Source organism: Apodemus sylvaticus, chromosome 1 (genome assembly GCF_947179515.1).
Source record: "Apodemus sylvaticus chromosome 1, mApoSyl1.1, whole genome shotgun sequence".
NCBI classification, from domain to species: Eukaryota; Metazoa; Chordata; class Mammalia; order Rodentia; family Muridae; genus Apodemus; species Apodemus sylvaticus.
In genome coordinates, this window is record NC_067472.1 from 58,132,922 (window position 1) to 58,150,591 (window position 17,670).

Sequence of the window (17,670 nt, forward strand, 5' to 3'; positions counted from 1 at the left end):
AAAATGAGCAAGATAGAATTTCAAATGATAGTAATTATTTGCTGAAGTGAATAGTTACAAGTGAGAGTCCATTCCTTTAGATGGAGTGGCCAGTAAAGCGTCTGAAGGAAGAATGGTGTATTCTGAATAGGAAGAGACAATACAGCCAGCCTATCTGGAGGGCTGGTAGTAACTAAGACTGAGAATGTAGTAACAACCTGGATAGGTAGATTTGTTAGTCCACAAACAAGCTCGAATCCCCTTCCCCATTTTTCCTTTAAACCGAGTCACACTATATAGGCTTGGCTAGCTTAGAACTTGCTGTATAGAACAGTCTGGCATTTAACTCAAGTGCTGGATTGTCTGGCTCACCTGTGATAGATTTTAAAAACCAAGATTATTTCCATTTGGGTTTGGTCATAGGATGAGGTCTGGTGGTCTTGATGTCTACACATTGGTGGGAATTGTGATTCCTTGAATTGTTACTAGTCTCTTCCCCTTCAAACCTGTAAAAATTCTAGTTTAGTGGTCTTGTTTGCTGTTACAACCCCCACCCCTAGGAATTTTATTTCGGCATAAGAAAACTTAGATGATTAGACTGAGAGAAAATGATTTCTATACCTTATGCATTTCTGGGTGCATATTGAGATGCTGTTATGCATGTTAGACCCCCCTCAGAAAGGGCCTGTGCAGGACAGTAGAATTTGGTTGTATTACTGATCTCAGGTGGCTTTTACTCAGTCTCAGGTGCACCTGAATGAAATGAACTGAGGCCATATTTAATGCCATATTGTGACTTTTTAAGGGGCCTATTTCCTAGCCTTAAATTATAGACTAATTTTCTGCTACTGAACCCAGTAGCTTATTTTCTCTCTGCCTTTTGTTTTGTTTGGCTTTTTCTTTTGTGGCAGTTTTGGGTGATAATATACTCTATTATTTTACTTCTGATCATCCCGTTCTCATGAAGTCTCCCTGCTTTCCGCCTGTTCACGTTTAAGTTCTCCATTCAGCACCTTTCCGTTTTATTTTCATCTTCAAAAGCTGCTTTGCAGAGGGTCATGACTAAAGTTGCTTGCTCAGTGAGTATGGAATTATGTGAAGCAGCCAGTGGGTGAAAGAGAAAAATGTGATTAGGGAATTGGACCCTGTGAAGAATGTTCTTTTGTACTTGTTTACAGCTGATTGTCACAAGCCTTTTTTTCCAAGGTCAGTTTTAGGGAGTTTAAACTTAACAGTTTTGGCTAATGGCGCCCAATAAAACGAAACAAAACCAAACTTTTGCTGTTCCCGTTTTTTATTTTGTTTTTTTGTTTCTTCTCTTGGCGGGGTGAAGTTGGGGTGGGGGTCAATTTTCAATCTCCGTGTTTCACACCTTTTGGGGAGGTGGGAGGCTGTTTCCTAGAGGGAACTTTAACCCCAGTGCCTCCTAGGTCTCTGACCAACTTATTTTTTGGACAATTAAACTGTTATCAAAGCTGGATCCATTGACTTTTGGAGTTTTAAAGTTACCTACAGATACCTTTAATTTCGGGGTAACTGGGACTCAGGACTAAATTGGAAAGTGGGGGTTGATTTTTAAGTAGGGGCGGGAGCTTGGCTATTCCTTAGCGGGAGGTCTATGTAGGTTGGGCTGATGCAGCATCCATGCTGAGGGGTGTGGTGATGCTCTGTTGGAGAGGGGTGCGGAATCATGGATAGAGGACTTGAATCCTGTCAGGGTGTGCACATGTAAGTGGCAAAATGTGAAAGCTTAAAGTTGGAGCCACGAAGCTACACATTGCCACATTGAGGCACCTTGCTCATTCTGCCTAATGGCTGGCCGCGCTTCGAAGAATTCCGCGTTTGTAGCTCCTCCCTCATACATCTTGCCCAATCAGTGGTTTCGATTTCACTAGGCTGGGTGCTCATTGGCTTTCATATAAAAGCTCCGGTTACTGACGTTTCCACCTCTTCCTGGCCTCTCAGGTAATTGGCGTTCGGGGTAACCAATCAGGAAGAGGATCTTCGGGAACGCCAGCCTTTTACTTTACCGAACGGCCAATCCGGTGGGTAGGTTCACCCTCTTTCTACCCAGAGTCACTGCTGTGGCCGCCGCCATTTTAGCGTTTTGTCAGAACCGTCCGCGCTAGCTGGAGGACCTGCAGGTTTCCATGCGGTGAGAGACTCCACGTTTTTCCACCACCTGTGTTCTTTGCTCTGCTAAAACCTTACCTGACTCCCTTGGGCATCAGGGCGGTTCTAGTGGGGTCGCGGTCCGCGCACCCGTCCCTGAGAGCCGACATCGGTACTCGACTTACTGTGGTAAGCCTGAAACAACCTTCCTCCTAGTCCCCACCCCCGACCCCGGGAATACCTTTCTTTTGTCCACCTTACCCTCTGCTTTGCTCAATTTCCTTCTTTGGGGTTTCCGCCTAGATAATTTTTAGATTTAGACTTGAGAATCTCTCATGCCCCGAGGCATTGCTGGCCTCCTTAACAAACTGTAGCACCCGTCTTTGACCAGTTTTTCTGTATGAGACTGTAATGACATGCCCCACAAAAAGACTTCCCTTACTCGGGAACTTTCCATATTTCCCATGCTTTTTATCTGGCTGATCCCAGAATTCACTACTCCGAGTGAAATTCCTGAACCATAGTTACTGTAAGGCTCACTTTTCGGAAATGGTTGTTAAGAGAGGAAGAGCTAATTTGAAGCAATTTTAATTAGCAAGTCTAGTAGTAAGAACCTTGTTTTCTGGATGTCCTCACAGTGAGTAGCTTCTCAGTACCTGTAGCTATTTATGCTGAAAACTTACAGCGTTAATTGCTTTTTTGTCTGAGTTAGGGGATGCGTAACTCAGTAGTAGAATACTTGCCTGTAATGTTGCGCTGTATGTTTGATCCTTAGCACCACAAGATCCCCTTTGTCTACAAAAGTCTGCCTTGTTATAGTTTTCTTCTTTTATAGATCTTGTGAGGAGTAGAAGCAGGCTCTTGTTGAACTCCCCATTCGTTATTGTTTAGATGTGAGAGCATGCCTGTAGGAGAAAACATTTGGGACTATATGCTAAAGTGAAAGGAGATGATGGGAACCATTTATTTGAGATTTTTGTTTTGTTTTGTTTTGTTTTGTTTTTTTAATTAGTTGTATGGACTTGAGATCTTCTCTTAAAAATCTTGTTTCTTTACTTGCAGGCTGTGTGGAGATGGTGAAGCTCTTCATTGGAAATCTTCCCCGGGAGGCCACAGAGCAGGAGATCCGCTCACTCTTCGAGCAGTACGGGAAAGTGCTGGAATGTGACATCATTAAGAACTATGGCTTTGTGCACATAGAGGACAAGACGGCCGCTGAGGATGCCATACGCAACCTGCACCACTACAAGCTGCACGGAGTGAACATCAATGTGGAAGCCAGCAAGAATAAGAGCAAAGCTTCAACCAAGTTACATGTGGGCAACATCAGCCCCACTTGTACCAACCAAGAGCTTCGGGCCAAGTTTGAGGAGTACGGCCCAGTCATCGAATGTGATATCGTGAAAGATTATGCCTTTGTACACATGGAGCGGGCAGAGGATGCGGTGGAGGCCATCAGGGGCCTTGACAACACAGAGTTTCAAGGTGAATCACTCTTTTGGTAGAGTGCTCAGTACAAGGCTGTTAGGAATGAATTGGTTGAGAAAATGAAGGAATTGGGATGGGAAGGTTTTGCTGGCCGATGAAGGATGGGGTTTTATTTATTTAGTGTTCATCAGCATGCATTGGAGGTCAGAGGACAGTGTGGGTGAGTTTGTTCTCTCCTACCATGTGGGTCCCATGTGGGAACTCAGGTAGTTAGGTGACAATGGCTTCTTTACTTTTTGAAGTCCGCTGACTTTTAACCTCTTTGTGACGCCTTCAGAAACAATGTTGGAAATGTGCAATAAATTTGGTAAAATGGAGAATCTGGGAGGTAGGGGGGAGCTTGAGCCTGTTTTGAAATCCTTTATCTGAAGACTTTGCCTATTCCCCCCTCTCCCTTTTCGGTATTAGAACACACTGCAGAGTGCTTTCCTATGGTTTTATTGGCCAGCACAGCATCACCATTGTGTTGTACTTGATGGAGGAAGATCAGGAGAAGACACTTTTAGGGACAGAGTTCTGGGTTGAGCTTACCTTCTTGTCTCAATTTTTTCCAGTAAAAATAATGAACTTTGAAAGTTGTGGCTCTATTTAATTTTGTTGTACATTTGTGCCAAGGACTTATATTTGAAAAACCACTTAGAATTAGGATTTTTTTTTTTTTTTTTTTAAAGAATCTAGGGAGGAGACATTGGGATTTGGAGCAATAATGGCATGTCTTCCATTGGGTTTCATGGGCATGTAGGGGTCGATTGACTTAGACATCTAGACATCTTGGGCTAGCTTATGTGTTACTGTGGAGTCCTGGTTAGCTGAATTGTTTTTATGTAGAGGGCAGCTTGGTGTCGATGTGCATTATCATTTGTTTTGGAAGGTAATTTGTTTTAAAAGTTTCTTGTCAAGAGTGGCATTTAAAAGACTGTTGAAGCTAGGTGGTGGCAAATGCCTTTAGTCGGTCCCAGCCCTTGAGAGGCAGAGGCAGGTGGATTGAGACCAGCCTATTCTAGTACAACCAAAACTACACAAACCTGTCTCAAGAAAACAAACAAAAAACCAAACAGAAAAAAAAAAAACCCAAAACACTAAACAAAAAAATAGGTTGAATTGCCCGCTGAACTTTCAAATTCTCTCATCCTTGTAGATTCCAAGAGTCAGAAACAGTTTTTAACTTGCAGATCAGACCTGTAACTCATAGCTATGTTTCTTTTTTTAAAAAAAGAAGAAGAAATAAGCCCACACACAAAGAATTTGACAGATTTATGTGTGTGGCCTCTAGAGGTCAGAAGAGGATGTCATCCCCTGGAACTAGAGTCTGATGGTTATGAGCCACAAAATGATAAAGGTGCTAGGAATTTAACCCAATACCTTGGAAGAACAGGAAGTGCTCTTAACTGTTGAGTCATCCCATCAGACCTATAACTGTATTTCTTTTTAAAATCACATATATAACTTTATGTGTGTTCTTGAGTGTGTGGTGTGTATGTGCATACCATGTGTGTAGAGTTCCCTATAACTATGTTTCAAACTTGGCTTCTGGCTGTTTTAACATAAAGTAGTGGCTAGTTCTTTCTTCAGTACTACTTTTGAACAGTACTTCACAGCCATCTTTGTTCATTTTCCTTAAATGTTTCTGAGAATCTGACTCCCCACCCCCATGTGACAAATGCCAAGTGTCATGGGCATTGCTGTATATTATTAAAAATGTCACAGGTCTCTTAGGTCTAGTTTGCTTTTCTCTTTTAATTAGCAAGCTCAGAGTTATTTTGTCAACAACTTAATTAGAAGCAAAGACTGCTTTTGTGGAGGGTTGTGGTATGATACCTAATTTTTGGAGACTTCTCAGCACTTCACTCACAAGAGTATGTGCTGGTGGCAGTTCCATGTGTAAAGGGGGAAAAGTGTGTTTGAGGGCAAGTGATTTTGCAATTGGGTATCTGAAACTATGACTCTGATGTTGACCTATGTCTGGCTAATTTTACACTATTTCCCTTAATATATTTAGAAAGTGTTATTAGAGATGGATGGAGCCCAGGCATTCTGCTGCTGAGCCACAACTGGAGACAATCTCTTCTCCCCTCCTTTATTCATGATATTACCCAAGTTGGCGTTAAACTCCTGGGCTCAAGCTATTTTCATGCCTCTTAACTTTTTCTAGGTGTGTGCCCCTCAAAACCCTAGCATTACTGTTTCATTTCTTCATAATTGACTAAACCTTTGTGTTGAGTAATGTTATTTACCTGATTGATCTTTTCAGTTTATTCTAATCTGGTATATTTTCTTTTTTGTTTGCCTACTTGAAGAAAATTAATTTTAGATTTAAAAGATTTAGTTCCTTTTTTGGATGCCAGAGTCCACAAATCATTAGATCAGGGTATTTATCAAATACTTTCATGTCTTAAATGTGTCTGCTGGTTTCTTGGTTGTGTGCCTTTTCTCTAATTTGTTATGTACTAAAAAGTAGTCTCCTGGGCAAATGGGTAGTTGTTATGGTTTGTACATACTAATTGCCTATCTTCTTTTGATGATCTGCAGCCTAAATTTACTGAGATTTACTGGTTTTGTATTTTGTTCCTCCACTTCCTTTTCTAATTTTTTAGAATCTAATTTTGATTTGCATGAGAGATTATTTTACCACTTTCTCTGCTGTTGGAGAATTCATCTTTCTAGTCACTGGTCTTTGTTTTGTTTTTTTTCACGACAGGGTTTCTTTGTAGTCCTAGCTTCCCTGGAACTCTTTATGTAGACCAAGCTGGCCTTCAACTCCGAGATATGTGTGCCTCTCGCTCTTGTCACCTTTTTTGAAAATTATTTTTTATTTTGTAATCGGTGCCTGCATGTATGTATTTGCACCACATGTGTGCCTGGCACTGTGTGTGCTGTCAGAGAGGGTGTCAAGTCCCCTGGAAATGAATTACAGGTGGTTGTGATCTGCCATGTGAATGCTGGTTAGAACCTGGCTTCTCTGGAAGAGCGTGTGATCTTAACCTCTGCGTCATCCTTCAAGTCCCCTTCTCTGTTCACCTCTTAAGATGGGGGTTCCATGCATTGTCTATCATTCATTACATTATGATTTTGCTGGATTTAGATCCCTTTTGAATTCATTTGCCAGTAAATTGGTTGACATGATTAGTAGAAGTTTCTTAAGGTGAAAGATTGAGAATTTGGTTTTAACTTTTATCCTAAAAGTTATCTGCTTTTCTTTTATTATAGCTTTTAGAACTAGCTTTTATTTTTGATACATGTTCTTAGAATCTCATTCTTACTTAGTTTTTGAGACAAGCTATATATAACTCAAATTGGGCTCAAGCTTAACAGTCCTCAGCCTTAGCCCTTAGAGTGCTAGGAATAAGGCATGTGTCAGCAGGCCCAGCCGTTGTCATCTTCTCTCTTGTACGAGAAAGCACTTTAATTCTGCTACTCTGAGCAGTTTATTTCACTTAGCATTGGTGGTTATTCTTTCTACCTTTCTTGTCTTCTTTTATTAAAATTCACTTCCTGTGTGTGTATATGTTGACAGCCTGCCCTATTTTCTTTTGACTTGGAGAGTCAAATTTTGGAGAATCCCTATTAGAATGATTATCAGATGAGAGAGAACAATTTAAAAAGACTACTTCTACCTTATCTTGTGTCCCCGACTTCCTTAATTCATGGCTGTTCCACAGATCTAGCCTGAAAATTGCTCCCAGGCTCAGCTTTGAAACAAATCCTGAGCATTCTGAAGCGATGGGAACTTTGGTTTTGGGTATCGATGCATAATATTGGCTCAGAAATTTTTCCTGTGTGATAGAATCAGTCTTGATATAGAAGTGGAGCACTCTAGTTTGAGTCTCTTGTATTGGGCTACTGGGATGGGTATTTATCCAGTTGTCAGTGGATGAAATCTCTTTCTGTGTAGTAAAATTCTTAGAAAGCTGGTGTCAGTGGTTATAATATTTCTTCATCTGCTTGACCTTTGCCTGGAATCAGGTCATTTATACTAAGTCCATATTTTGGGCTTCCCCTTCCCCCAACGAAAGTCTTTTTGACAATTTGTCACACGTCAAGAGTTGTTTAGGTGACCAGTGGCTGGGGTAGGGGTTTGGGCTATTACTTTGTGATAGCAACCCTTCTTGCGTCTGTTTCTTCAAGGCAAACGAATGCACGTGCAGTTGTCCACCAGCCGGCTTAGGACCGCGCCCGGGATGGGAGACCAGAGCGGCTGCTATCGGTGCGGGAAAGAGGGGCACTGGTCCAAAGAGTGTCCAATAGATCGTTCGGGCCGCGTGGCAGACTTGACCGAGCAATATAATGAGCAGTATGGAGCAGTGCGTACACCTTACACCATGAGTTATGGGGATTCATTGTATTACAACAACGCGTACGGAGCGCTCGATGCCTACTACAAGCGCTGCCGTGCTGCCCGGTCCTATGAGGCAGTGGCAGCTGCAGCTGCCTCTGCATATAGTAACTATGCAGAGCAGACTTTGTCTCAGCTGCCACAAGTCCAGAACACAGCCATGGCCAGTCACCTCACCTCCACCTCTCTTGATCCCTACAATAGACATCTGTTGCCGTCTTCAGGAGCTGCTGCTGCAGCGGCAGCAGCTGCTGCTGCTTGTACTGCAGCTTCTACTTCATATTACGGGCGGGATCGGAGCCCCCTGCGTCGCGCTACAGGCCCAGTCCCCACTGTTGGAGAGGGCTACGGTTACGGGCATGACAGTGAGTTATCCCAAGCTTCAGCAGCTGCTCGGAATTCCCTGTACGACATGGCCCGGTATGAGCGGGAGCAGTATGCGGATCGGGCGCGGTACTCAGCCTTTTAAAGTTTGAGGTGAGAGTGGGGGGTGTCACCTGTTGGTTTTGCCATCCCTCCTGTGGCCTATAAGGCTCCAATTAGGCTGCTTTGCTTGCTTGCTACTGCAGGGCTAGGGTGAGGTTACTAGCATTGTTCAGTCTACAGACAAATCTTTGAAGTTCGAGGTAAACATCCTTTGCTCTTGTGCCTATTTTTTCCAGGGCTTTTAATAGTGGGGGTCATTCTCATTGAATTATGTCTGGAAGAACAAACAGTGGTATACTGGTGAATCTTGGGTCAAACCTGCATGCGGTAATTTGATCTGGGATCTAGACATTCAGACTGAGTTAGGTGCACTGCTTCTCAAAGTCTGTTGAATTTCTTAGCTGTGGGGCAGTGTTTTCAAGTTGCTGTGATCTATTACGCTGTGAAAGAGTCTGACCACCAATATAAAGTTTGTAATTAGTTAACTATTGTTCAAGTCCTATGAAAATCTACAAAATGGAATCATCTTAATCTTGAATATATTTCTCATATTCTCAAAGGTCTCTTATAGGCATTTAAAGAACTTAGTGATAAGTTGAGGCAGCAAATAGTAGAAAACACACTTCTCATAGAGTAAGGAGTCTGGCATGAACTTCAAAGTCCAATTAGCTGCTCAGTCCAGCTTCATGTCCTTAAGAGTCTGCTTTTGTTATCTTTTATTCTCTTGTGTTGTAGCTTCTTATTTTATTCAGATTTAAAATGTTTGGCCCTGGGTTTAACATCTTCCACTTAAGGTAATGTGGCAACATAAGTCTGTTGTGCATACCTGTGTTTATTCATTGGTAGTGGTGAAATCTAGGATTAGGAACTTTACCATGAACACATCACTCCCTCATCTTATTCAGGACATTACTCAACAACTTCACCTGTGTCCATTTGACCATGACCATGACAGGGTCTAAGTTTGTAGTATAACCTGGCCTCAAACACAATTTGGCAGTCTACTTTCAATCTTGAGTGCTGAGATAATAGGTGTCTACCACCATGGTGGTGCTTCTGTTTTGACTGTATTCTCTTTTGATGCTTCTTGTCAGCTTTGGTCTTTCAGGTTTTTTGTTTGTTTTTGTTTTTTTGAGATTGCTGTTGTACTTGGTAATTTTCTTTTAGTTTTGAGAAGCCCTATTGTATTCCTGGTATTGTCATAGATTCTTAATCTTGTGGTACAGTTACTTTGTCATCTTTCTTATTAAGGCAGAAGGTATATGACTTGCCCAGGTCCATTGGATAGGAAATTACTGACTGGGCTCGTTAACTAGGATTGTACTTCAGGAGAAATTTACATGACTTGATGTAGCTTACATCTTTTAAAAGTTGATGTATGAACCTTGAAACATGTTCCGTATCCTGGGCAGTAATTCTTATATTGAAACATACTGTTTGTTCACTTTTTTCCCAGAGGCTAATTGGAACTTTCTAGGTTTTTTTTGTTTGTTTGTTTGTTTGTTTGTTTCTGTTTTCTGATGAGTTTGTGGAATTACGTTATTTTGGGAATGCTAATAATGTTAACATTGAAAGTAATAGAATGTCTTCCTACTATCATGAAAGATTTGCTGTTTAATTTGGAGAGAGGCCTTTGTTGAGGACTGTTTAGCCTTCCCAGTGATTCTCTGACCTTCAAGCTGTTTTCATTTTTAGAAATTGTTGATACTAGGGAAGGGTACAAGTAAATTTAAAAGTTGTAAGATGGTCTTTGAAGTTCTAAGTGGGAAAGCCCTTTTGAGCTTTGCTGTAAAGCCCCTGTACTGTGCTCTCTTTCAGGTGGGATGTGTGTGGGCTGAAATTCCGAGCTGCGGTTGTGCATGAGAATACACCCTTCGTGGTACCCCATCTCCGGGACGCTCTCGGCTCTGTGCATTCAGTCCCTCAGGAACCATGGACCTTAATTTACCTTGTTAAGTTCTTTCTCTTTCCTATTCTCTCTACTGCTCAATTTCCTGTTCTCCTGTTTGTTCTTCTGTAGCTTCCCATTTGAGTTCTGTTCTCCTAGCATGCCTCCTATGCAGAAACTGGTGGGGGCTGTGCTGTCTCCTCCCTGCCTCCTGACTGCAGTGGGTATTGAATTTGGAAGTGACCTTGATGAGAATCACTGCTCCTAGTTTTCTTTATCGGCCCAAAGACTAGACTTAGAAATTTGGAGCACTTTCCAGTGAAATAAATGGTTTTTCAAATTAGGGTTTGTGTGCTTTGAGAAAGTTCTTGTTTGGTTTTGTTTCTGGGTTCTTTGTTTATTTGTACTCTGAACAGAAAGTGGGGGAGTGGTTAAAGTTTAAGCTACTTAGCTTTGGCTAATATTACAGAGGTTTTTAAATTTTGCTTTTTAAAATAGTAGATGACTTTAGGTACTAAATAAAAAGAGGTTATACAGAACTCAAGTAGGCATCTTTGTTTCCTACTGATCTACTTTTGATAAAGCTAGTTAATTAGTGATTTAGAGCTATAGATCTTTACTTGCTGGGAGAAATAATAATTATATATATGTGCATCCGCTGTTAACATTCAGTAAACATATCTCCCTTGACTTATTTTCAGGAAAAAGGTGAAGGTTTGAGGAAGAGGAGGTAGCTTTCATCTTTGGGGAAAATGAAGGTATGGCTCCCACTAGAGTATATTTAGCTACTCCATAGGCCAGAACTACCTCAGGATGCATTTCAATATTTGTATAGTTCTGCCAGAATTAAGAGACTACATGGGTAGTTCCACAAGCATCTCATAGCTTATACTTAATACCTTTGGATGAGAAATAAAGGGCCCAGCAGGTCCTTTATAAGTCCTTGATAAACTTACTGAGTCTTAACAGTGAAGCCAAGCTTGAATGCAGTGAGGAGCCACTGTCAGAGTGTCATGTTTTCATTAAAACAATTTATTTTCCATGTTTTATTTTAATATATATAGGGCCATGTCTCAGAATCATTTACTTGGCCACTACTGGATACCTTGTTATGCCAGATATGCTTTTAGTAAAGGGCTCACAAATGATAAAAGGAAATTATGATAGAGATAAAAGAGCTGCTTTTGTCTTGGGCGACTTCAAGTTTTTCTACTAACTGCTCTATCTCGTTGATGCATTCTGATTTATAGACGACTGGAATTGTGACAGCTCTCTGTGGACAAAGGTAACTTTTTTTGTAGTGTGAGATCCTGTGCTAGGTGATATATATATATATATATATATATATATATATATATATATATATATATATATATATATGTTCTTCAATTTTTCCAGGAAATGTTTCCCCTTCCTGGTTGAGTTTTCTTTGCTACTAACTTGGAAAGGTTCATACCTATGTTGTTTTCCTCTTTCTTTAATGGATAGATGTAACTACTGTTGTGCACTTACAGTTTTAGCATGATTTCTTGATATGATAGTTGGGAATGGCACAGTCTCAGAAGATAGACTTATGATTTGTTGATTCAACAGGCTTGAGGATACTTTTACAGATGGTGACCCAGGTGCTGGGGATTTTCGAGCTTTTGGGTGGTATAGAGTGAGAAGCAGAAATAAAAGATCCCCAAGCCAGGCTTTTTTGGCATATTCCTTTGTCTTAGCTTTTAGCACTTAGATCTGGGTGTGGTGGTGTATGCCTTTTTTCCAGCTTTTGCAAAGCAGAGACAGGCAGATCACTTGAGTTCAAGGCCAGTTTGTTCTACAGATTGAGTTCCAGGAGAGTCAGAGCTGCATAGTGGGACCAACTTCAGAAATAAGATAAAATTGCATATCAGATGGAGCATCCAGTCTGAATGGATTGTTTTTATTGACTTGTTGGAATAGACCTTGGTAGTTTCTCACCATGTTGCTCAGATGGTCCTCCTGCCTCTTACTTTCTGAGTAATTGGGGCTAAAGGTGTACATACTACATTGTGCTATACTTTTTACATTATTAAAACATTCAGAGGTGAAAATTTATCTGAATCATCTTGCTTTTTGTTTTAAGAAACCGGTTCCTTTAACAGCTTAGCAATGTTTTCATCACTCAGGTGTGGGCTGGCTCAGAGCTTCTTTTAAATAAAAGATGTTTTTGCTATGTGTGTAACCAGACTGGTTTAGAACTCTTGTCTGCTTCAGGTAGAAGGTGCTTGTAGGCAAGCTTGATGAACCCACTTGGAGAAACAACTTCTTAATTGTGTCCTCTGACATCCACATGTTTACATGTGCACATAGAAGGGGGAAAGCTATTGGCTGAATGTGATGGCATACTGCTGTAATCTCAGTAGCACTTGAAAGTGAAGTGATTCAGAGATCAAGTACTAACCATATTACATAATGTGGTTCAGCAAACAAAATTCTTCCACTCATTGACTTGCTGGAAAACTCTAAAGTGCAATGGAAAAACAGTGAATTGAAAAGTATGAGTTGGGGCTGCTGATGTAGCTAGCTCCGTTGGTTGATAACATGGTCAGCATGCTTGAAGCCCTCGGCCTGATCTCTAGCATTTACAGAACTACTGATATTGGTAGTCTAGCACTGAGGAGGTAGAAGCAGGAGTTCCAGGTCATATTTGTAGCTATGTAGCCAGTTAGTAGAGCAGTGTGGTTTTCAAACTTCTTAATGCTGAAACCTTTTAATGTAGTGTCCCACGTTGTGGTGACCTAACCATAAAATTATTTTTGTTGGGGCTTCATAACTAATTTTGCTAGTGTTAGGAATCACAATGTAAAGATCTGATATGAGACCCCTGTGAAAGGGAAGGTTCTTATAACACAAAGGAGTCATGGTCTACAGGTTCAGAACCAGAGTTAGAGGCTAACCTATGCTATATGAGACTCTGTCTCAACAATTTGTAGAAACTGAATACAACTGATTTTGAGCATTAAAATGGTTTGAAATTATTTTAGTATAAGTTTCCAGTTAAGTGAGTGAGCATTTCATGGGGTTATACTGATGTGTATGTAGACAAAGGTAGCACTGGCATGACTGAATTCAGGAATCTGTTTCAAGAAAAATACCTTAATGGTAAACATGTTTTCCTTAGCACATAATGAGCATCTGTGAACTGGCTTTGGACTTTTCCTGTTTGCTATGTATGGGGCATGTAGTGAATGCATATCAATAAGGGCATCAAGCCTAATCTTACCTTTGCTTCCATTAACTGCCTCACCCCTTCCCGCATGTCCCCCAATCTTGGGTATACAGAGATTTGGTATGTCCTTGGAAGAAGACTGGGTGACTGAAATGATCACACTATTTTGTATTGAAAGTATGATCCATTCTGGTTCTAAGTGGATCAAAGATGCTATGAGGGTAGTTAGGGAGTTCTCAAGTAGTGGTAGACATTTTGTTTTTGGCACTAAGGCCTTTTCTTGGGGCCTCATGAAGACTCAAGAATATGCTCTTCCCTCCGAGCTATACCTTGTACACTAGACCAAGTTGACTTTGAAGATTTTTTTTTAGGACTCTTCAGAAGCAAAGTTGACTTGGTAATGCCAAATTGAGTCCTCCTTACCCTAATGCATTAATACTAATGTAGAGTTAAGGAGGAAGGAATAGTGAGAGGTGTTGATCATGCGTGCTGTGGGAATGGAATGCTATTTTCAATTGTTGGAATTAGTTTTCTCAGCTCTCTTAATGCATGAGGTTATACTGAGATAAAGATTGACTTCCCAGAATGATGGTAGTGCAGTCCAAGAACTAGTCTCTAGTGCATTTAGAAAATAAGCAGGCTTATTAGGTAGAAGCAGGAGAGTTTCAGAAGGAGACGGCTCAAAGACAAAGTATTTAAACATTTTGAAATGTGAGATTCTTTTGGAGATTTAAGAGTTGAATTATCAAGTACAGATTTTTTATTTTTTAATTAGAGAAGAAAAAAACCTTATAATAAATTTAAATATACTATGAATACCTATAATCTTGGCATTTAGGATGCTGAAAGAGAATGATTGTGTATATTCTGGTCACTCTGAATAAATAGTACATAATGATGGGGTTTCCAGGTTAGTGTAGGCTGTATAGAGTGACAGGTGGAATAGTGGTTTGTCTTAGTTTGAGGTAATACAGCAAAGTACCATGAATAGAATAGTACATGCACCCAGTAGAAACAAATTTATAGTTTTTTAAGACTAAAAAGTCAGAAGTTTTTTTTTTTTTTCCCTGAGACAGAGCTTCTCTGTGTAACCATGACTATCCTCAAACTCGTCTGTACACCAGGCTGGCCTTGAAACCAACAGATCTGTCTCTTGAGTGCTGGGATTAAAATCATCCGATACCACTGCCCAGAAATCTCTGGTTTCTTTATAAAAGGCAGTTCTAATCTCATTTGTGAAAGCTTTGCCCTCATGATTTGACCACTTCCTACCTACTAAGGTCTCTGTCTTGTTTGGCACTTCAAATGAAGTGAAAGAAAACAACACATTGAATCCATAGTAGTGCGTACTGTACACAGAGGCAGTATTTTCTTTAACTGAAGTATGGATTGGGTGGGGTGTATAAATAAGGGCAGTACTCTTTGTTTTAAATATTAGAAATTGGAAGGTAAACTGGGTATGGTTGTGCATGACTTGGATCCTAGAATTGGGAGAAGCAAAGGCAGGTGGGTCTTAATGAGTTTGAGGCCAGCCTGGCCTAGATTTTAGGACAGCCAGCAGTATGTAGAGAGACCATAAAAGAAAGAAATTGGAAAGTTTTTGGTTTTGGTTTTGGTTTTTGTTTAGCCCTGGCTGTCCTGGAACTCATAAATCCACCTGCCTCTGCTTCTCAAGTGCTGGGATGAAAGGCATGTGCAACCATTGCCCGGCTCTGGAAGGTAATTTAGAAACATCTTAATCAGAAACAGGAAAGGAATGTCTAAAAATAACCGGTTGGTTCTGGAGAGGGAGGGGGATTTTGAAAGTCTCATACATTTGTTCATGTTTTGCACTAATTGTTAAAAATAAAGGGTTAGTCGTGCTTGTACTGTATCCTTCTCAAGCTGACGAATGCCTTTGAGATTCACATTTTGTGACAGGAATAATGACTTTCTAGCAGGTAAATAGCTAGCTTAAGAACGAAAGATGATGCCCTCTGTAGTAATGAGCTAAGATAGTTTCTTGGAATAAGGATACCACCCATTTGGATTCTTGTGTATAGGACTTAGTGGTAAGCTGAGCATTTTATTCCCACATGTTTTACCTAAGTTGCCAAGTCATATAGGAAGTGCTAAGAGTATGCCTTAATTTCCTTTAGTTCTTCTGTATCTAACACATCGGCTTCAGGTATGCAACAAGGTGGGACCAATTTTACAATGTAAGGACTATTGATACCAACTTAAGAGAAGTCAATAGTACAGAATTTAGTATAGAACATTAGTACAATATAGTCTAATCTGTTCCATGGTGTAGAAAAGGGAAGAAAAATGGCTTTTAGTTGCTGACTTCAACTAAACTAGAACATTGTGATGTATTTAAAAGGCATGTTAATACAGACAATGAGACATTTTGTCTGGTGGATAGAACGGTAGGGTGATAGAACTGCAAGTTTGAGACTATCCTAGTTCTCCATAGCAGTTCTCAGGGCTACATATCAAGATCCTTTCTGGGGAAACAGAAACATCAAAGATTCTGAGAGCCAGTGTAAGAACTAAAATGGAATGAAAAGGTCCCAACAGAATTATAGCATGGAACATCTGTGGAGTATGGGTGGCCTAGAGGGAAAAGGGAAAAAACATCTGGGCTTAGTATATGGCCATAATCCTGGCTAGTCATGAGGAAGAGGCAGGAGAATCACACATGATAATAGGCTCCGCAACTTTTCTAAGACCCTTTTTCAGAGTTTGGGATTGTAATGCAGCTGTGAAGGGCTCTGAGTATACAAGCCCAAAACTGCCAAAATTAAACTCTGGCATTTGCCTTAGGTGTCAATTCAAGAAGGCTAGTTTGGATAACATAATGAGAGCTTGTCTCAGGAAAAAAGATTTATGGGATGAAATGACTTGCTATATGTGTTTCCAGTCCTTAGAATGTGATTTTCACAATGTATCTGAATTTGATTATACATATGCATCATTTTATATTCTAAGAGCATGAAATAGTGTACCTTAAAATTTTTTTTTCCATGTATAGTGGATATATGCCTATAATCTAGCTTTGGGGCATGGAGGCTGGAGGATCGTTTTCAAGGTTATCTTTAGTGAATAATGAGTTCTAGGCCAGTCCAATACCCTGTCTGGGGATGGGAGAGAAAAGGAGGAGTACTATTTGTATTTAAGAAGGCTGATTTACAGTACTTTCTCTGAGATTCTGACCATCAGGCACAATAACAACTAGAGCTGGGATTGCAGGTCAGGGCTTCACTTGATGTCATTCTCATCTGTTGGGTTTGTGATGTTACCTTATAAACATACACCTCTACATTTACATCTCTTTTTTAAACTTGATTATAAATGGTCTTTGGGCTGGGTTATAGCTCAATAGTAGAGTATGCAGGAGGCTCTTGATTCAGTCTCATCACAAGAAGTGGATGTTGGGTACACTTGTTTGTGACTCTTACACATGGGATCGGAGGTTTGGGAGGATCAATGAGCTCAGGTGCTCTAGACAGGCCAGAGCAATATAGTGCCGCTCTTTAGAAAAAAAGATTAGTAATCATTATGAAGGCCATATGTCTATAGAAAAAAAATGATAGTGGTTCTATTAAGAGCTCTTTTTGGTTGATTACTACTTCCTACTGTGCGAACTAGGTGAGCTCTAATTCAAAAGCTTTGTCCTTAACTTCATAATGTATGATACAAATCATTTTTGCAACTTCTTTACACCATGGCAGGTCATTTCTTTCATTTTAAGCTTTAATATTTCTGTCATTGCAGCTTTGCCTGAGGCACAGCCACAGTAACCAGATGAAATACTTGATAGGTCAGCCATACAGAGCTCTCTGTCCTGTCATTTGCACTATCAGACCCCAACACAACTGCAGCCCAAAGGTCTGTTAGCATTGTAATGTGTATAAGCATGTACATACATGATCACTCTTATCTGTAGTTCTAGGTTTTGGAGATGTTTAGAATCTAAAGAAATGATGCAGTCAAAGTTATATATAAAGTTGGATGTTGCTTTTTCTGCTATATCTTCTCATGGAAGAGCATGTGCTAATAAACATGTTCCTATCATTCTAACATGCCAATCAACATTAAAAGATTTTGGAGACATAAAGTTTCCAAAGAACTAATTTTTTTGCTCCAAATACACTGCCATCTTTACGTTTTCTCTTAATTGCCTTTTATTGTTTCCCCAGCCTTTATGGCACATTCAATTTGAAAAACTCTTCCAATAGGAGAGTAACAACCGACAGGCCATACCTGGTG

At 40.3% G+C, this 17,670-nt stretch overlaps 1 protein-coding gene across 4 annotated transcripts in view; it reads left to right on the forward strand.

Moving 5' to 3' along the window:
• Nucleotides 1–17,670, forward strand: part of LOC127692682 (RNA-binding protein 14) — a 52,159-nt gene that overhangs the window by 15,778 nt on the left and 18,711 nt on the right. Inside the window, exons 1-4 of one of the 4 annotated variants that reach the window (XM_052193297.1) lie at nucleotides 2,035–2,280; nucleotides 3,154–3,576; nucleotides 7,705–8,389; nucleotides 10,157–10,569. In XM_052193297.1, coding sequence (XP_052049257.1) covers nucleotides 3,165–3,576; nucleotides 7,705–8,381 — 1,089 coding nt within the window. In that variant the 5' untranslated portion in view covers nucleotides 2,035–2,280; nucleotides 3,154–3,164 and the 3' untranslated portion in view covers nucleotides 8,382–8,389; nucleotides 10,157–10,569. The other 3 variants (XM_052193313.1, XR_007979516.1, XM_052193305.1) reach the window with 3 other exon arrangements.